At 50.9% G+C, this 17,699-nt stretch overlaps 1 protein-coding gene, 26 non-coding genes and 1 pseudogene across 28 annotated transcripts in view; all 28 read right to left on the minus strand.

Moving 5' to 3' along the window:
• intu (inturned planar cell polarity protein) overlaps positions 1-1,266 on the minus strand; it is a 28,593-nt gene extending 27,327 nt beyond the window's left edge. The window contains exon 1 of one of the 2 annotated variants that reach the window (XM_042069182.1): positions 1,168-1,266. In XM_042069182.1, coding sequence (XP_041925116.1) covers positions 1,168-1,196 — 29 coding nt within the window. In that variant the 5' untranslated portion in view covers positions 1,197-1,266. Of the gene's footprint in view, positions 1-30; positions 519-1,167 lie in introns of those variants that run through there. The other variant, XM_042069181.1, reaches the window with a different exon arrangement.
• A 30-nt stretch (positions 1,267-1,296) lies between these two features.
• LOC121690557 lies at positions 1,297-1,447 on the minus strand (annotated as a pseudogene).
• Positions 1,448-1,854: 407 nt separating this feature from the next.
• LOC121690569 lies at positions 1,855-2,068 on the minus strand. The gene has a single exon (XR_006025154.1). It is a non-coding gene; the product is annotated as a small nucleolar RNA U3 (small nucleolar RNA).
• Positions 2,069-2,475: 407 nt separating this feature from the next.
• LOC121690570 lies at positions 2,476-2,689 on the minus strand. The gene has a single exon (XR_006025155.1). It is a non-coding gene; the product is annotated as a small nucleolar RNA U3 (small nucleolar RNA).
• A 407-nt stretch (positions 2,690-3,096) lies between these two features.
• Positions 3,097-3,310, minus strand: LOC121690571. The gene has a single exon (XR_006025156.1). It is a non-coding gene; the product is annotated as a small nucleolar RNA U3 (small nucleolar RNA).
• A 407-nt stretch (positions 3,311-3,717) lies between these two features.
• LOC121690548 lies at positions 3,718-3,931 on the minus strand. Its single transcript, XR_006025135.1, has one exon. It is a non-coding gene; the product is annotated as a small nucleolar RNA U3 (small nucleolar RNA).
• Positions 3,932-4,338: 407 nt separating this feature from the next.
• On the minus strand, positions 4,339-4,552 carry LOC121690539. The gene has a single exon (XR_006025127.1). It is a non-coding gene; the product is annotated as a small nucleolar RNA U3 (small nucleolar RNA).
• Positions 4,553-4,959: 407 nt separating this feature from the next.
• On the minus strand, positions 4,960-5,173 carry LOC121690541. The gene has a single exon (XR_006025128.1). It is a non-coding gene; the product is annotated as a small nucleolar RNA U3 (small nucleolar RNA).
• Positions 5,174-5,580: 407 nt separating this feature from the next.
• Positions 5,581-5,794, minus strand: LOC121690572. Its single transcript, XR_006025157.1, has one exon. It is a non-coding gene; the product is annotated as a small nucleolar RNA U3 (small nucleolar RNA).
• A 407-nt stretch (positions 5,795-6,201) lies between these two features.
• LOC121690573 lies at positions 6,202-6,415 on the minus strand. The gene has a single exon (XR_006025158.1). It is a non-coding gene; the product is annotated as a small nucleolar RNA U3 (small nucleolar RNA).
• A 407-nt stretch (positions 6,416-6,822) lies between these two features.
• On the minus strand, positions 6,823-7,036 carry LOC121690574. Its single transcript, XR_006025159.1, has one exon. It is a non-coding gene; the product is annotated as a small nucleolar RNA U3 (small nucleolar RNA).
• A 407-nt stretch (positions 7,037-7,443) lies between these two features.
• On the minus strand, positions 7,444-7,657 carry LOC121690553. The gene has a single exon (XR_006025140.1). It is a non-coding gene; the product is annotated as a small nucleolar RNA U3 (small nucleolar RNA).
• Positions 7,658-8,064: 407 nt separating this feature from the next.
• On the minus strand, positions 8,065-8,278 carry LOC121690542. The gene has a single exon (XR_006025129.1). It is a non-coding gene; the product is annotated as a small nucleolar RNA U3 (small nucleolar RNA).
• A 407-nt stretch (positions 8,279-8,685) lies between these two features.
• Positions 8,686-8,899, minus strand: LOC121690575. Its single transcript, XR_006025160.1, has one exon. It is a non-coding gene; the product is annotated as a small nucleolar RNA U3 (small nucleolar RNA).
• Positions 8,900-9,306: 407 nt separating this feature from the next.
• Positions 9,307-9,520, minus strand: LOC121690555. Its single transcript, XR_006025142.1, has one exon. It is a non-coding gene; the product is annotated as a small nucleolar RNA U3 (small nucleolar RNA).
• Positions 9,521-9,927: 407 nt separating this feature from the next.
• LOC121690576 lies at positions 9,928-10,141 on the minus strand. Its single transcript, XR_006025161.1, has one exon. It is a non-coding gene; the product is annotated as a small nucleolar RNA U3 (small nucleolar RNA).
• A 407-nt stretch (positions 10,142-10,548) lies between these two features.
• LOC121690550 lies at positions 10,549-10,762 on the minus strand. Its single transcript, XR_006025137.1, has one exon. It is a non-coding gene; the product is annotated as a small nucleolar RNA U3 (small nucleolar RNA).
• Positions 10,763-11,169: 407 nt separating this feature from the next.
• Positions 11,170-11,383, minus strand: LOC121690577. The gene has a single exon (XR_006025162.1). It is a non-coding gene; the product is annotated as a small nucleolar RNA U3 (small nucleolar RNA).
• A 407-nt stretch (positions 11,384-11,790) lies between these two features.
• LOC121690578 lies at positions 11,791-12,004 on the minus strand. Its single transcript, XR_006025163.1, has one exon. It is a non-coding gene; the product is annotated as a small nucleolar RNA U3 (small nucleolar RNA).
• A 407-nt stretch (positions 12,005-12,411) lies between these two features.
• On the minus strand, positions 12,412-12,625 carry LOC121690579. Its single transcript, XR_006025164.1, has one exon. It is a non-coding gene; the product is annotated as a small nucleolar RNA U3 (small nucleolar RNA).
• Positions 12,626-13,032: 407 nt separating this feature from the next.
• On the minus strand, positions 13,033-13,246 carry LOC121690556. Its single transcript, XR_006025143.1, has one exon. It is a non-coding gene; the product is annotated as a small nucleolar RNA U3 (small nucleolar RNA).
• Positions 13,247-13,653: 407 nt separating this feature from the next.
• LOC121690568 lies at positions 13,654-13,867 on the minus strand. Its single transcript, XR_006025153.1, has one exon. It is a non-coding gene; the product is annotated as a small nucleolar RNA U3 (small nucleolar RNA).
• A 407-nt stretch (positions 13,868-14,274) lies between these two features.
• On the minus strand, positions 14,275-14,488 carry LOC121690544. Its single transcript, XR_006025131.1, has one exon. It is a non-coding gene; the product is annotated as a small nucleolar RNA U3 (small nucleolar RNA).
• Positions 14,489-14,895: 407 nt separating this feature from the next.
• Positions 14,896-15,109, minus strand: LOC121690549. The gene has a single exon (XR_006025136.1). It is a non-coding gene; the product is annotated as a small nucleolar RNA U3 (small nucleolar RNA).
• Positions 15,110-15,516: 407 nt separating this feature from the next.
• Positions 15,517-15,730, minus strand: LOC121690545. Its single transcript, XR_006025132.1, has one exon. It is a non-coding gene; the product is annotated as a small nucleolar RNA U3 (small nucleolar RNA).
• A 407-nt stretch (positions 15,731-16,137) lies between these two features.
• On the minus strand, positions 16,138-16,351 carry LOC121690546. Its single transcript, XR_006025133.1, has one exon. It is a non-coding gene; the product is annotated as a small nucleolar RNA U3 (small nucleolar RNA).
• Positions 16,352-16,758: 407 nt separating this feature from the next.
• Positions 16,759-16,972, minus strand: LOC121690547. Its single transcript, XR_006025134.1, has one exon. It is a non-coding gene; the product is annotated as a small nucleolar RNA U3 (small nucleolar RNA).
• Positions 16,973-17,379: 407 nt separating this feature from the next.
• Positions 17,380-17,593, minus strand: LOC121690580. Its single transcript, XR_006025165.1, has one exon. It is a non-coding gene; the product is annotated as a small nucleolar RNA U3 (small nucleolar RNA).
• Between the last annotated feature and the right edge of the window lie 106 nt (positions 17,594-17,699).

Raw genomic sequence — 17,699 nt, forward strand, 5'->3', positions numbered from 1 at the left:
GCACATCTAGGGGCGTGCGAACCCACTGACCTGTAAAGCAGAACGCTGCGGATGGAGTCAAAGTCCTCGAAGTTTTTGGAAAGACATCTCGAGTTTCCCTCATCGAAGCCTATATTATACATCATATATGCGTCATGTACTCATATCCAACAAAAAAACTGCTCGACATGATCGACACTGAGAGGTCTACCGAACATGGAGTTGCTGTCGTGTTGTCTAGTTGTCGAGACTTTGGTGAATATTTCAATACCAAGACAGAGTTAAAAACGAATATCCCTTGGCGAATTTGAAAATTTCGATGGTTGCCTAGGTTTCGTCCTCTGAACCTTCTTCACACAGGCTTTCCCTTCTCGTCCACTGTGCATTTGGAGTGAAACAGGCTAGGCTCTGCGGTCTTGAGTAATTCTCCAGACTCGTTCTGACGACCTCGTATGAATAGCGCGGTTGAGCAGCCCATTCTGATCAGCTTTTCATCTCTCTCTCTCTCTCTCTCTCTCTCTCTCTCTGATTCTCTTCAAACTGGTCACAGTTTGAGAGATAAAAGAGATAAAAGTTTAGGGCAGCTTTGGAAATAACTATACAAATGTCTTATAGTAGCCTATAAGATTTATAATTCAATTCAATTTCAATTTATTGTGCTTATAGAGCGCCAAAACATTACATATGTAGGCTATCATGGCGCTTTACAGAAAGTAGGCAATCAGAGAAAAAAGAAAAGAGGGAGAAAAGAAAAGAAAGAAAGAAGGCCCATGGGTAACAGGGGCGAGGAAAAAAAAAAAGAAACCTCGAGCAGATCCACGACTCAAGGGCCTGACCCATCTGCCTAGGGTCAATACGGACAGTAAGGTCTGTACATGACAAATGCATATGATAGTCAGGTGTGGAGAATAGGACATGGTGTTTAAAGCACCTGAGGTGGGATGATTACGTATCCAGTATGATAATGCATTAATCATGATTTAGTGAGAGAAAGTACAAATAGTCCGGCATTGGAATTGTCCAGGGAAAGAGAGACTACATAATTACATATTTAGAATACATAGCCTACCACCTGCCTCTGTCGAGGGATTTCTTCCAATATCTGCTACCAAAAAGAAGAATGACAGAAAATTTAGTCGTGGACTGGAGGAACAAAAGTACACAGAGTGGTTTTACACAATGGTTTACCATTCACTTTCGACGGACATCTGCGCCATCACCCTGACAACCCCACACTAGACAGCAGGAATGGTGGGGGAGTATTTCTAGGAGATGGCAGAGAGCTCTGTGATGAAGAAAGAAGCAAAAGGTCAGGCATCTATTCTGAGCATGAAAAGTCTCGATCGCTGTCCGATTCGCGCTCAAAGAAAAGCATTATAGCTCATCATCATGAATAGCGAGACACAACACTTTCGAAACGTATTTCCAAGTCAAGGACTATAGAAATGATCCCTGAAAGTATAGTCTTAACGTAACAGAGGCGACGCGAGCAGAGCCTTTCGCTTGCTCGGTCTTCACCATGAGGGTGTCCGGTCTATCCGTGAGTGCCTTTCGGGTGCTGAGCGCTGCCTCGCGCCCAAGAAAAGACAGGTATCCCATCTACTCAGCTTCTGAGGGCGTCATCAGACGCGTGACGAGGCATCGGGAGAGCATGAAAAGCGCGCCATAGCATTGACGCTGGCGCTGTGTTGTGGAAGGAGGCAGAGCGCCAGCGTCAAACAGCAAAGAGCGAGTCAATGCACACAGATCAGTCACTGCGGGTAGTGCGTTGTGGGGGAATATTTCTGAAAGGAGCAACTCATCATCAGACATCTAGGCTGAGCGTGACGTCTCAGTGCGCCTTGTTAACATTGCTTTTCAACAGACATGTGCGCTATCACTCTGACAATGCTTCTCTTCTCCTGCCCCCCAACAGAGAGCAGGAACGGTCATCAATGACAGCAGACCAGAGACAAAAGTCTCGATCTCTGTCCGATTCGCGCTCAAAGAAAAGCATTATAGCTCATCATCATGAATAGCGAGACACAACACTTTCGAAACGTATTTCCAAGTCAAGGACTATAGAAATGATCCCTGAAAGTATAGTCTTAACGTAACAGAGGCGACGCGAGCAGAGCCTTTCGCTTGCTCGGTCTTCACCATGAGGGTGTCCGGTCTATCCGTGAGTGCCTTTCGGGTGCTGAGCGCTGCCTCGCGCCCAAGAAAAGACAGGTATCCCATCTACTCAGCTTCTGAGGGCGTCATCAGACGCGTGACGAGGCATCGGGAGAGCATGAAAAGCGCGCCATAGCATTGACGCTGGCGCTGTGTTGTGGAAGGAGGCAGAGCGCCAGCGTCAAACAGCAAAGAGCGAGTCAATGCACACAGATCAGTCACTGCGGGTAGTGCGTTGTGGGGGAATATTTCTGAAAGGAGCAACTCATCATCAGACATCTAGGCTGAGCGTGGCGTCTCAGTGCGCCTTGTTAACATTGCTTTTCAACAGACATGTGCGCTATCACTCTGACAATGCTTCTCTTCTCCTGCCCCCCAACAGAGAGCAGGAACGGTCATCAATGACAGCAGACCAGAGACAAAAGTCTCGATCTCTGTCCGATTCGCGCTCAAAGAAAAGCATTATAGCTCATCATCATGAATAGCGAGACACAACACTTTCGAAACGTATTTCCAAGTCAAGGACTATAGAAATGATCCCTGAAAGTATAGTCTTAACGTAACAGAGGCGACGCGAGCAGAGCCTTTCGCTTGCTCGGTCTTCACCATGAGGGTGTCCGGTCTATCCGTGAGTGCCTTTCGGGTGCTGAGCGCTGCCTCGCGCCCAAGAAAAGACAGGTATCCCATCTACTCAGCTTCTGAGGGCGTCATCAGACGCGTGACGAGGCATCGGGAGAGCATGAAAAGCGCGCCATAGCATTGACGCTGGCGCTGTGTTGTGGAAGGAGGCAGAGCGCCAGCGTCAAACAGCAAAGAGCGAGTCAATGCACACAGATCAGTCACTGCGGGTAGTGCGTTGTGGGGGAATATTTCTGAAAGGAGCAACTCATCATCAGACATCTAGGCTGAGCGTGGCGTCTCAGTGCGCCTTGTTAACATTGCTTTTCAACAGACATGTGCGCTATCACTCTGACAATGCTTCTCTTCTCCTGCCCCCCAACAGAGAGCAGGAACGGTCATCAATGACAGCAGACCAGAGACAAAAGTCTCGATCTCTGTCCGATTCGCGCTCAAAGAAAAGCATTATAGCTCATCATCATGAATAGCGAGACACAACACTTTCGAAACGTATTTCCAAGTCAAGGACTATAGAAATGATCCCTGAAAGTATAGTCTTAACGTAACAGAGGCGACGCGAGCAGAGCCTTTCGCTTGCTCGGTCTTCACCATGAGGGTGTCCGGTCTATCCGTGAGTGCCTTTCGGGTGCTGAGCGCTGCCTCGCGCCCAAGAAAAGACAGGTATCCCATCTACTCAGCTTCTGAGGGCGTCATCAGACGCGTGACGAGGCATCGGGAGAGCATGAAAAGCGCGCCATAGCATTGACGCTGGCGCTGTGTTGTGGAAGGAGGCAGAGCGCCAGCGTCAAACAGCAAAGAGCGAGTCAATGCACACAGATCAGTCACTGCGGGTAGTGCGTTGTGGGGGAATATTTCTGAAAGGAGCAACTCATCATCAGACATCTAGGCTGAGCGTGGCGTCTCAGTGCGCCTTGTTAACATTGCTTTTCAACAGACATGTGCGCTATCACTCTGACAATGCTTCTCTTCTCCTGCCCCCCAACAGAGAGCAGGAACGGTCATCAATGACAGCAGACCAGAGACAAAAGTCTTGATCTCTGTCCGATTCGCGCTCAAAGAAAAGCATTATAGCTCATCATCATGAATAGCGAGACACAACACTTTCGAAACGTATTTCCAAGTCAAGGACTATAGAAATGATCCCTGAAAGTATAGTCTTAACGTAACAGAGGCGACGCGAGCAGAGCCTTTCGCTTGCTCGGTCTTCACCATGAGGGTGTCCGGTCTATCCGTGAGTGCCTTTCGGGTGCTGAGCGCTGCCTCGCGCCCAAGAAAAGACAGGTATCCCATCTACTCAGCTTCTGAGGGCGTCATCAGACGCGTGACGAGGCATCGGGAGAGCATGAAAAGCGCGCCATAGCATTGACGCTGGCGCTGTGTTGTGGAAGGAGGCAGAGCGCCAGCGTCAAACAGCAAAGAGCGAGTCAATGCACACAGATCAGTCACTGCGGGTAGTGCGTTGTGGGGGAATATTTCTGAAAGGAGCAACTCATCATCAGACATCTAGGCTGAGCGTGGCGTCTCAGTGCGCCTTGTTAACATTGCTTTTCAACAGACATGTGCGCTATCACTCTGACAATGCTTCTCTTCTCCTGCCCCCCAACAGAGAGCAGGAACGGTCATCAATGACAGCAGACCAGAGACAAAAGTCTCGATCTCTGTCCGATTCGCGCTCAAAGAAAAGCATTATAGCTCATCATCATGAATAGCGAGACGCAACACTTTCGAAACGTATTTCCAAGTCAAGGACTATAGAAATGATCCCTGAAAGTATAGTCTTAACGTAACAGAGGCGACGCGAGCAGAGCCTTTCGCTTGCTCGGTCTTCACCATGAGGGTGTCCGGTCTATCCGTGAGTGCCTTTCGGGTGCTGAGCGCTGCCTCGCGCCCAAGAAAAGACAGGTATCCCATCTACTCAGCTTCTGAGGGCGTCATCAGACGCGTGACGAGGCATCGGGAGAGCATGAAAAGCGCGCCATAGCATTGACGCTGGCGCTGTGTTGTGGAAGGAGGCAGAGCGCCAGCGTCAAACAGCAAAGAGCGAGTCAATGCACACAGATCAGTCACTGCGGGTAGTGCGTTGTGGGGGAATATTTCTGAAAGGAGCAACTCATCATCAGACATCTAGGCTGAGCGTGGCGTCTCAGTGCGCCTTGTTAACATTGCTTTTCAACAGACATGTGCGCTATCACTCTGACAATGCTTCTCTTCTCCTGCCCCCCAACAGAGAGCAGGAACGGTCATCAATGACAGCAGACCAGAGACAAAAGTCTCGATCTCTGTCCGATTCGCGCTCAAAGAAAAGCATTATAGCTCATCATCATGAATAGCGAGACGCAACACTTTCGAAACGTATTTCCAAGTCAAGGACTATAGAAATGATCCCTGAAAGTATAGTCTTAACGTAACAGAGGCGACGCGAGCAGAGCCTTTCGCTTGCTCGGTCTTCACCATGAGGGTGTCCGGTCTATCCGTGAGTGCCTTTCGGGTGCTGAGCGCTGCCTCGCGCCCAAGAAAAGACAGGTATCCCATCTACTCAGCTTCTGAGGGCGTCATCAGACGCGTGACGAGGCATCGGGAGAGCATGAAAAGCGCGCCATAGCATTGACGCTGGCGCTGTGTTGTGGAAGGAGGCAGAGCGCCAGCGTCAAACAGCAAAGAGCGAGTCAATGCACACAGATCAGTCACTGCGGGTAGTGCGTTGTGGGGGAATATTTCTGAAAGGAGCAACTCATCATCAGACATCTAGGCTGAGCGTGGCGTCTCAGTGCGCCTTGTTAACATTGCTTTTCAACAGACATGTGCGCTATCACTCTGACAATGCTTCTCTTCTCCTGCCCCCCAACAGAGAGCAGGAACGGTCATCAATGACAGCAGACCAGAGACAAAAGTCTCGATCTCTGTCCGATTCGCGCTCAAAGAAAAGCATTATAGCTCATCATCATGAATAGCGAGACACAACACTTTCGAAACGTATTTCCAAGTCAAGGACTATAGAAATGATCCCTGAAAGTATAGTCTTAACGTAACAGAGGCGACGCGAGCAGAGCCTTTCGCTTGCTCGGTCTTCACCATGAGGGTGTCCGGTCTATCCGTGAGTGCCTTTCGGGTGCTGAGCGCTGCCTCGCGCCCAAGAAAAGACAGGTATCCCATCTACTCAGCTTCTGAGGGCGTCATCAGACGCGTGACGAGGCATCGGGAGAGCATGAAAAGCGCGCCATAGCATTGACGCTGGCGCTGTGTTGTGGAAGGAGGCAGAGCGCCAGCGTCAAACAGCAAAGAGCGAGTCAATGCACACAGATCAGTCACTGCGGGTAGTGCGTTGTGGGGGAATATTTCTGAAAGGAGCAACTCATCATCAGACATCTAGGCTGAGCGTGGCGTCTCAGTGCGCCTTGTTAACATTGCTTTTCAACAGACATGTGCGCTATCACTCTGACAATGCTTCTCTTCTCCTGCCCCCCAACAGAGAGCAGGAACGGTCATCAATGACAGCAGACCAGAGACAAAAGTCTCGATCTCTGTCCGATTCGCGCTCAAAGAAAAGCATTATAGCTCATCATCATGAATAGCGAGACACAACACTTTCGAAACGTATTTCCAAGTCAAGGACTATAGAAATGATCCCTGAAAGTATAGTCTTAACGTAACAGAGGCGACGCGAGCAGAGCCTTTCGCTTGCTCGGTCTTCACCATGAGGGTGTCCGGTCTATCCGTGAGTGCCTTTTGGGTGCTGAGCGCTGCCTCGCGCCCAAGAAAAGACAGGTATCCCATCTACTCAGCTTCTGAGGGCGTCATCAGACGCGTGACGAGGCATCGGGAGAGCATGAAAAGCGCGCCATAGCATTGACGCTGGCGCTGTGTTGTGGAAGGAGGCAGAGCGCCAGCGTCAAACAGCAAAGAGCGAGTCAATGCACACAGATCAGTCACTGCGGGTAGTGCGTTGTGGGGGAATATTTCTGAAAGGAGCAACTCATCATCAGACATCTAGGCTGAGCGTGGCGTCTCAGTGCGCCTTGTTAACATTGCTTTTCAACAGACATGTGCGCTATCACTCTGACAATGCTTCTCTTCTCCTGCCCCCCAACAGAGAGCAGGAACGGTCATCAATGACAGCAGACCAGAGACAAAAGTCTCGATCTCTGTCCGATTCGCGCTCAAAGAAAAGCATTATAGCTCATCATCATGAATAGCGAGACACAACACTTTCGAAACGTATTTCCAAGTCAAGGACTATAGAAATGATCCCTGAAAGTATAGTCTTAACGTAACAGAGGCGACGCGAGCAGAGCCTTTCGCTTGCTCGGTCTTCACCATGAGGGTGTCCGGTCTATCCGTGAGTGCCTTTCGGGTGCTGAGCGCTGCCTCGCGCCCAAGAAAAGACAGGTATCCCATCTACTCAGCTTCTGAGGGCGTCATCAGACGCGTGACGAGGCATCGGGAGAGCATGAAAAGCGCGCCATAGCATTGACGCTGGCGCTGTGTTGTGGAAGGAGGCAGAGCGCCAGCGTCAAACAGCAAAGAGCGAGTCAATGCACACAGATCAGTCACTGCGGGTAGTGCGTTGTGGGGGAATATTTCTGAAAGGAGCAACTCATCATCAGACATCTAGGCTGAGCGTGGCGTCTCAGTGCGCCTTGTTAACATTGCTTTTCAACAGACATGTGCGCTATCACTCTGACAATGCTTCTCTTCTCCTGCCCCCCAACAGAGAGCAGGAACGGTCATCAATGACAGCAGACCAGAGACAAAAGTCTCGATCTCTGTCCGATTCGCGCTCAAAGAAAAGCATTATAGCTCATCATCATGAATAGCGAGACGCAACACTTTCGAAACGTATTTCCAAGTCAAGGACTATAGAAATGATCTCTGAAAGAATAGTCTTAACGTAACAGAGGCGACGCGAGCAGAGCCTTTCGCTTGCTCGGTCTTCACCATGAGGGTGTCCGGTCTATCCGTGAGTGCCTTTCGGGTGCTGAGCGCTGCCTCGCGCCCAAGAAAAGACAGGTATCCCATCTACTCAGCTTCTGAGGGCGTCATCAGACGCGTGACGAGGCATCGGGAGAGCATGAAAAGCGCGCCATAGCATTGACGCTGGCGCTGTGTTGTGGAAGGAGGCAGAGCGCCAGCGTCAAACAGCAAAGAGCGAGTCAATGCACACAGATCAGTCACTGCGGGTAGTGCGTTGTGGGGGAATATTTCTGAAAGGAGCAACTCATCATCAGACATCTAGGCTGAGCGTGGCGTCTCAGTGCGCCTTGTTAACATTGCTTTTCAACAGACATGTGCGCTATCACTCTGACAATGCTTCTCTTCTCCTGCCCCCCAACAGAGAGCAGGAACGGTCATCAATGACAGCAGACCAGAGACAAAAGTCTCGATCTCTGTCCGATTCGCGCTCAAAGAAAAGCATTATAGCTCATCATCATGAATAGCGAGACGCAACACTTTCGAAACGTATTTCCAAGTCAAGGACTATAGAAATGATCCCTGAAAGTATAGTCTTAACGTAACAGAGGCGACGCGAGCAGAGCCTTTCGCTTGCGCGGTCTTCACCATGAGGGTGTCCGGTCTATCCGTGAGTGCCTTTCGGGTGCTGAGCGCTGCCTCGCGCCCAAGAAAAGACAGGTATCCCATCTACTCAGCTTCTGAGGGCGTCATCAGACGCGTGACGAGGCATCGGGAGAGCATGAAAAGCGCGCCATAGCATTGACGCTGGCGCTGTGTTGTGGAAGGAGGCAGAGCGCCAGCGTCAAACAGCAAAGAGCGAGTCAATGCACACAGATCAGTCACTGCGGGTAGTGCGTTGTGGGGGAATATTTCTGAAAGGAGCAACTCATCATCAGACATCTAGGCTGAGCGTGGCGTCTCAGTGCGCCTTGTTAACATTGCTTTTCAACAGACATGTGCGCTATCACTCTGACAATGCTTCTCTTCTCCTGCCCCCCAACAGAGAGCAGGAACGGTCATCAATGACAGCAGACCAGAGACAAAAGTCTCGATCTCTGTCCGATTCGCGCTCAAAGAAAAGCATTATAGCTCATCATCATGAATAGCGAGACACAACACTTTCGAAACGTATTTCCAAGTCAAGGACTATAGAAATGATCCCTGAAAGTATAGTCTTAACGTAACAGAGGCGACGCGAGCAGAGCCTTTCGCTTGCTCGGTCTTCACCATGAGGGTGTCCGGTCTATCCGTGAGTGCCTTTCGGGTGCTGAGCGCTGCCTCGCGCCCAAGAAAAGACAGGTATCCCATCTACTCAGCTTCTGAGGGCGTCATCAGACGCGTGACGAGGCATCGGGAGAGCATGAAAAGCGCGCCATAGCATTGACGCTGGCGCTGTGTTGTGGAAGGAGGCAGAGCGCCAGCGTCAAACAGCAAAGAGCGAGTCAATGCACACAGATCAGTCACTGCGGGTAGTGCGTTGTGGGGGAATATTTCTGAAAGGAGCAACTCATCATCAGACATCTAGGCTGAGCGTGGCGTCTCAGTGCGCCTTGTTAACATTGCTTTTCAACAGACATGTGCGCTATCACTCTGACAATGCTTCTCTTCTCCTGCCCCCCAACAGAGAGCAGGAACGGTCATCAATGACAGCAGACCAGAGACAAAAGTCTCGATCTCTGTCCGATTCGCGCTCAAAGAAAAGCATTATAGCTCATCATCATGAATAGCGAGACGCAACACTTTCGAAACGTATTTCCAAGTCAAGGACTATAGAAATGATCTCTGAAAGAATAGTCTTAACGTAACAGAGGCGACGCGAGCAGAGCCTTTCGCTTGCTCGGTCTTCACCATGAGGGTGTCCGGTCTATCCGTGAGTGCCTTTCGGGTGCTGAGCGCTGCCTCGCGCCCAAGAAAAGACAGGTATCCCATCTACTCAGCTTCTGAGGGCGTCATCAGACGCGTGACGAGGCATCGGGAGAGCATGAAAAGCGCGCCATAGCATTGACGCTGGCGCTGTGTTGTGGAAGGAGGCAGAGCGCCAGCGTCAAACAGCAAAGAGCGAGTCAATGCACACAGATCAGTCACTGCGGGTAGTGCGTTGTGGGGGAATATTTCTGAAAGGAGCAACTCATCATCAGACATCTAGGCTGAGCGTGGCGTCTCAGTGCGCCTTGTTAACATTGCTTTTCAACAGACATGTGCGCTATCACTCTGACAATGCTTCTCTTCTCCTGCCCCCCAACAGAGAGCAGGAACGGTCATCAATGACAGCAGACCAGAGACAAAAGTCTCGATCTCTGTCCGATTCGCGCTCAAAGAAAAGCATTATAGCTCATCATCATGAATAGCGAGACACAACACTTTCGAAACGTATTTCCAAGTCAAGGACTATAGAAATGATCCCTGAAAGTATAGTCTTAACGTAACAGAGGCGACGCGAGCAGAGCCTTTCGCTTGCTCGGTCTTCACCATGAGGGTGTCCGGTCTATCCGTGAGTGCCTTTCGGGTGCTGAGCGCTGCCTCGCGCCCAAGAAAAGACAGGTATCCCATCTACTCAGCTTCTGAGGGCGTCATCAGACGCGTGACGAGGCATCGGGAGAGCATGAAAAGCGCGCCATAGCATTGACGCTGGCGCTGTGTTGTGGAAGGAGGCAGAGCGCCAGCGTCAAACAGCAAAGAGCGAGTCAATGCACACAGATCAGTCACTGCGGGTAGTGCGTTGTGGGGGAATATTTCTGAAAGGAGCAACTCATCATCAGACATCTAGGCTGAGCGTGGCGTCTCAGTGCGCCTTGTTAACATTGCTTTTCAACAGACATGTGCGCTATCACTCTGACAATGCTTCTCTTCTCCTGCCCCCCAACAGAGAGCAGGAACGGTCATCAATGACAGCAGACCAGAGACAAAAGTCTTGATCTCTGTCCGATTCGCGCTCAAAGAAAAGCATTATAGCTCATCATCATGAATAGCGAGACGCAACACTTTCGAAACGTATTTCCAAGTCAAGGACTATAGAAATGATCCCTGAAAGTATAGTCTTAACGTAACAGAGGCGACGCGAGCAGAGCCTTTCGCTTGCTCGGTCTTCACCATGAGGGTGTCCGGTCTATCCGTGAGTGCCTTTCGGGTGCTGAGCGCTGCCTCGCGCCCAAGAAAAGACAGGTATCCCATCTACTCAGCTTCTGAGGGCGTCATCAGACGCGTGACGAGGCATCGGGAGAGCATGAAAAGCGCGCCATAGCATTGACGCTGGCGCTGTGTTGTGGAAGGAGGCAGAGCGCCAGCGTCAAACAGCAAAGAGCGAGTCAATGCACACAGATCAGTCACTGCGGGTAGTGCGTTGTGGGGGAATATTTCTGAAAGGAGCAACTCATCATCAGACATCTAGGCTGAGCGTGGCGTCTCAGTGCGCCTTGTTAACATTGCTTTTCAACAGACATGTGCGCTATCACTCTGACAATGCTTCTCTTCTCCTGCCCCCCAACAGAGAGCAGGAACGGTCATCAATGACAGCAGACCAGAGACAAAAGTCTCGATCTCTGTCCGATTCGCGCTCAAAGAAAAGCATTATAGCTCATCATCATGAATAGCGAGACACAACACTTTCGAAACGTATTTCCAAGTCAAGGACTATAGAAATGATCCCTGAAAGTATAGTCTTAACGTAACAGAGGCGACGCGAGCAGAGCCTTTCGCTTGCTCGGTCTTCACCATGAGGGTGTCCGGTCTATCCGTGAGTGCCTTTCGGGTGCTGAGCGCTGCCTCGCGCCCAAGAAAAGACAGGTATCCCATCTACTCAGCTTCTGAGGGCGTCATCAGACGCGTGACGAGGCATCGGGAGAGCATGAAAAGCGCGCCATAGCATTGACGCTGGCGCTGTGTTGTGGAAGGAGGCAGAGCGCCAGCGTCAAACAGCAAAGAGCGAGTCAATGCACACAGATCAGTCACTGCGGGTAGTGCGTTGTGGGGGAATATTTCTGAAAGGAGCAACTCATCATCAGACATCTAGGCTGAGCGTGGCGTCTCAGTGCGCCTTGTTAACATTGCTTTTCAACAGACATGTGCGCTATCACTCTGACAATGCTTCTCTTCTCCTGCCCCCCAACAGAGAGCAGGAACGGTCATCAATGACAGCAGACCAGAGACAAAAGTCTCGATCTCTGTCCGATTCGCGCTCAAAGAAAAGCATTATAGCTCATCATCATGAATAGCGAGACACAACACTTTCGAAACGTATTTCCAAGTCAAGGACTATAGAAATGATCCCTGAAAGTATAGTCTTAACGTAACAGAGGCGACGCGAGCAGAGCCTTTCGCTTGCTCGGTCTTCACCATGAGGGTGTCCGGTCTATCCGTGAGTGCCTTTCGGGTGCTGAGCGCTGCCTCGCGCCCAAGAAAAGACAGGTATCCCATCTACTCAGCTTCTGAGGGCGTCATCAGACGCGTGACGAGGCATCGGGAGAGCATGAAAAGCGCGCCATAGCATTGACGCTGGCGCTGTGTTGTGGAAGGAGGCAGAGCGCCAGCGTCAAACAGCAAAGAGCGAGTCAATGCACACAGATCAGTCACTGCGGGTAGTGCGTTGTGGGGGAATATTTCTGAAAGGAGCAACTCATCATCAGACATCTAGGCTGAGCGTGGCGTCTCAGTGCGCCTTGTTAACATTGCTTTTCAACAGACATGTGCGCTATCACTCTGACAATGCTTCTCTTCTCCTGCCCCCCAACAGAGAGCAGGAACGGTCATCAATGACAGCAGACCAGAGACAAAAGTCTCGATCTCTGTCCGATTCGCGCTCAAAGAAAAGCATTATAGCTCATCATCATGAATAGCGAGACACAACACTTTCGAAACGTATTTCCAAGTCAAGGACTATAGAAATGATCCCTGAAAGTATAGTCTTAACGTAACAGAGGCGACGCGAGCAGAGCCTTTCGCTTGCTCGGTCTTCACCATGAGGGTGTCCGGTCTATCCGTGAGTGCCTTTCGGGTGCTGAGCGCTGCCTCGCGCCCAAGAAAAGACAGGTATCCCATCTACTCAGCTTCTGAGGGCGTCATCAGACGCGTGACGAGGCATCGGGAGAGCATGAAAAGCGCGCCATAGCATTGACGCTGGCGCTGTGTTGTGGAAGGAGGCAGAGCGCCAGCGTCAAACAGCAAAGAGCGAGTCAATGCACACAGATCAGTCACTGCGGGTAGTGCGTTGTGGGGGAATATTTCTGAAAGGAGCAACTCATCATCAGACATCTAGGCTGAGCGTGGCGTCTCAGTGCGCCTTGTTAACATTGCTTTTCAACAGACATGTGCGCTATCACTCTGACAATGCTTCTCTTCTCCTGCCCCCCAACAGAGAGCAGGAACGGTCATCAATGACAGCAGACCAGAGACAAAAGTCTCGATCTCTGTCCGATTCGCGCTCAAAGAAAAGCATTATAGCTCATCATCATGAATAGCGAGACGCAACACTTTCGAAACGTATTTCCAAGTCAAGGACTATAGAAATGATCTCTGAAAGAATAGTCTTAACGTAACAGAGGCGACGCGAGCAGAGCCTTTCGCTTGCTCGGTCTTCACCATGAGGGTGTCCGGTCTATCCGTGAGTGCCTTTCGGGTGCTGAGCGCTGCCTCGCGCCCAAGAAAAGACAGGTATCCCATCTACTCAGCTTCTGAGGGCGTCATCAGACGCGTGACGAGGCATCGGGAGAGCATGAAAAGCGCGCCATAGCATTGACGCTGGCGCTGTGTTGTGGAAGGAGGCAGAGCGCCAGCGTCAAACAGCAAAGAGCGAGTCAATGCACACAGATCAGTCACTGCGGGTAGTGCGTTGTGGGGGAATATTTCTGAAAGGAGCAACTCATCATCAGACATCTAGGCTGAGCGTGGCGTCTCAGTGCGCCTTGTTAACATTGCTTTTCAACAGACATGTGCGCTATCACTCTGACAATGCTTCTCTTCTCCTGCCCCCCAACAGAGAGCAGGAACGGTCATCAATGACAGCAGACCAGAGACAAAAGTCTCGATCTCTGTCCGATTCGCGCTCAAAGAAAAGCATTATAGCTCATCATCATGAATAGCGAGACACAACACTTTTGAAACGTATTTCCAAGTCAAGGACTATAGAAATGATCCCTGAAAGTATAGTCTTAACGTAACAGAGGCGACGCGAGCAGAGCCTTTCGCTTGCTCGGTCTTCACCATGAGGGTGTCCGGTCTATCCGTGAGTGCCTTTCGGGTGCTGAGCGCTGCCTCGCGCCCAAGAAAAGACAGGTATCCCATCTACTCAGCTTCTGAGGGCGTCATCAGACGCGTGACGAGGCATCGGGAGAGCATGAAAAGCGCGCCATAGCATTGACGCTGGCGCTGTGTTGTGGAAGGAGGCAGAGCGCCAGCGTCAAACAGCAAAGAGCGAGTCAATGCACACAGATCAGTCACTGCGGGTAGTGCGTTGTGGGGGAATATTTCTGAAAGGAGCAACTCATCATCAGACATCTAGGCTGAGCGTGGCGTCTCAGTGCGCCTTGTTAACATTGCTTTTCAACAGACATGTGCGCTATCACTCTGACAATGCTTCTCTTCTCCTGCCCCCCAACAGAGAGCAGGAACGGTCATCAATGACAGCAGACCAGAGACAAAAGTCTCGATCTCTGTCCGATTCGCGCTCAAAGAAAAGCATTATAGCTCATCATCATGAATAGCGAGACGCAACACTTTCGAAACGTATTTCCAAGTCAAGGACTATAGAAATGATCCCTGAAAGTATAGTCTTAACGTAACAGAGGCGACGCGAGCAGAGCCTTTCGCTTGCGCGGTCTTCACCATGAGGGTGTCCGGTCTATCCGTGAGTGCCTTTCGGGTGCTGAGCGCTGCCTCGCGCCCAAGAAAAGACAGGTATCCCATCTACTCAGCTTCTGAGGGCGTCATCAGACGCGTGACGAGGCATCGGGAGAGCATGAAAAGCGCGCCATAGCATTGACGCTGGCGCTGTGTTGTGGAAGGAGGCAGAGCGCCAGCGTCAAACAGCAAAGAGCGAGTCAATGCACACAGATCAGTCACTGCGGGTAGTGCGTTGTGGGGGAATATTTCTGAAAGGAGCAACTCATCATCAGACATCTAGGCTGAGCGTGGCGTCTCAGTGCGCCTTGTTAACATTGCTTTTCAACAGACATGTGCGCTATCACTCTGACAATGCTTCTCTTCTCCTGCCCCCCAACAGAGAGCAGGAACGGTCATCAATGACAGCAGACCAGAGACAAAAGTCTTGATCTCTGTCCGATTCGCGCTCAAAGAAAAGCATTATAGCTCATCATCATGAATAGCGAGACACAACACTTTCGAAACGTATTTCCAAGTCAAGGACTATAGAAATGATCCCTGAAAGTATAGTCTTAACGTAACAGAGGCGACGCGAGCAGAGCCTTTCGCTTGCTCGGTCTTCACCATGAGGGTGTCCGGTCTATCCGTGAGTGCCTTTCGGGTGCTGAGCGCTGCCTCGCGCCCAAGAAAAGACAGGTATCCCATCTACTCAGCTTCTGAGGGCGTCATCAGACGCGTGACGAGGCATCGGGAGAGCATGAAAAGCGCGCCATAGCATTGACGCTGGCGCTGTGTTGTGGAAGGAGGCAGAGCGCCAGCGTCAAACAGCAAAGAGCGAGTCAATGCACACAGATCAGTCACTGCGGGTAGTGCGTTGTGGGGGAATATTTCTGAAAGGAGCAACTCATCATCAGACATCTAGGCTGAGCGTGGCGTCTCAGTGCGCCTTGTTAACATTGCTTTTCAACAGACATGTGCGCTATCACTCTGACAATGCTTCTCTTCTCCTGCCCCCCAACAGAGAGCAGGAACGGTCATCAATGACAGCAGACCAGAGACAAAAGTCTCGATCTCTGTCCGATTCGCGCTCAAAGAAAAGCATTATAGCTCATCATCATGAATAGCGAGACGCAACACTTTCGAAACGTATTTCCAAGTCAAGGACTATAGAAATGATCCCTGAAAGTATAGTCTTAACGTAACAGAGGCGACGCGAGCAGAGCCTTTCGCTTGCTCGGTCTTCACCATGAGGGTGTCCGGTCTATCCGTGAGTGCCTTTCGGGTGCTGAGCGCTGCCTCGCGCCCAAGAAAAGACAGGTATCCCATCTACTCAGCTTCTGAGGGCGTCATCAGACGCGTGACGAGGCATCGGGAGAGCATGAAAAGCGCGCCATAGCATTGACGCTGGCGCTGTGTTGTGGAAGGAGGCAGAGCGCCAGCGTCAAACAGCAAAGAGCGAGTCAATGCACACAGATCAGTCACTGCGGGTAGTGCGTTGTGGGGGAATATTTCTGAAAGGAGCAACTCATCATCAGACATCTAGGCTGAGCGTGGCGTCTCAGTGCGCCTTGTTAACATTGCTTTTCAACAGACATGTGCGCTATCACTCTGACAATGCTTCTCTTCTCCTGCCCCCCAACAGAGAGCAGGAACGGTCATCAATGACAGCAGACCAGAGACAAAAGTCTCGATCTCTGTCCGATTCGCGCTCAAAGAAAAGCATTATAGCTCATCATCATGAATAGCGAGACGCAACACTTTCGAAACGTATTTCCAAGTCAAGGACTATAGAAATGATCCCTGAAAGTATAGTCTTAACGTAACAGAGGCGACGCGAGCAGAGCCTTTCGCTTGCTCGGTCTTCACCATGAGGGTGTCCGGTCTATCCGTGAGTGCCTTTCGGGTGCTGAGCGCTGCCTCGCGCCCAAGAAAAGACAGGTATCCCATCTACTCAGCTTCTGAGGGCGTCATCAGACGCGTGACGAGGCATCGGGAGAGCATGAAAAGCGCGCCATAGCATTGACGCTGGCGCTGTGTTGTGGAAGGAGGCAGAGCGCCAGCGTCAAACAGCAAAGAGCGAGTCAATGCACACAGATCAGTCACTGCGGGTAGTGCGTTGTGGGGGAATATTTCTGAAAGGAGCAACTCATCATCAGACATCTAGGCTGAGCGTGGCGTCTCAGTGCGCCTTGTTAACATTGCTTTTCAACAGACATGTGCGCTATCACTCTGACAATGCTTCTCTTCTCCTGCCCCCCAACAGAGAGCAGGAACGGTCATCAGTGACAGCAGACCAGAGACAAAAGTCTCGATCTCTGTCCGATTCGCGCTCAAAGAAAAGCATTATAGCTCATCATCATGAATAGCGAGACACAACACTTTCGAAACGTATTTCCAAGTCAAGGACTATAGAAATGATCCCTGAAAGTATAGTCTTAACGTAACAGAGGCGACGCGAGCAGAGCCTTTCGCTTGCGCGGTCTTCACCATGAGGGTGTCCGGTCTATCCGTGAGTGCCTTTCGGGTGCTGAGCGCTGCCTCGCGCCCAAGAAAAGACAGGTATCCCATCTACTCAGCTTCTGAGGGCGTCATCAGACGCGTGACGAGGCATCGGGAGAGCATGAAAAGCGCGCCATAGCATTGACGCTGGCGCTGTGTTGTGGAAGGAGGCAGAGCGCCAGCGTCAAACAGCAAAGAGCGAGTCAATGCACACAGATCAGTCACTGCGGGTAGTGCGTTGTGGGGGAATATTTCTGAAAGGAGCAACTCATCATCAGACATCTAGGCTGAGCGTGGCGTCTCAGTGCGCCTTGTTAACATTGCTTTTCAACAGACATGTGCGCTATCACTCTGACAATGCTTCTCTTCTCCTGCCCCCCAACAGAGAGCAGGAACGGTCATCAATGACAGCAGACCAGAGACAAAAGTCTCGATCTCTGTCCGATTCGCGCTCAAAGAAAAGCATTATAGCTCATCATCATGAATAGCGAGACACAACACTTTCGAAACGTATTTCCAAGTCAAGGACTATAGAAATGATCCCTGAAAGTATAGTCTTAACGTAACAGAGGCGACGCGAGCAGAGCCTTTCGCTTGCTCGGTCTTCACCATGAGGGTGTCCGGTCTATCCGTGAGTGCCTTTCGGGTGCTGAGCGCTGCCTCGC

The sequence above is a fragment of the Alosa sapidissima genome, chromosome 18 (assembly GCF_018492685.1).
Source record: "Alosa sapidissima isolate fAloSap1 chromosome 18, fAloSap1.pri, whole genome shotgun sequence".
NCBI classification, from domain to species: domain Eukaryota; kingdom Metazoa; phylum Chordata; class Actinopteri; order Clupeiformes; family Clupeidae; genus Alosa; species Alosa sapidissima.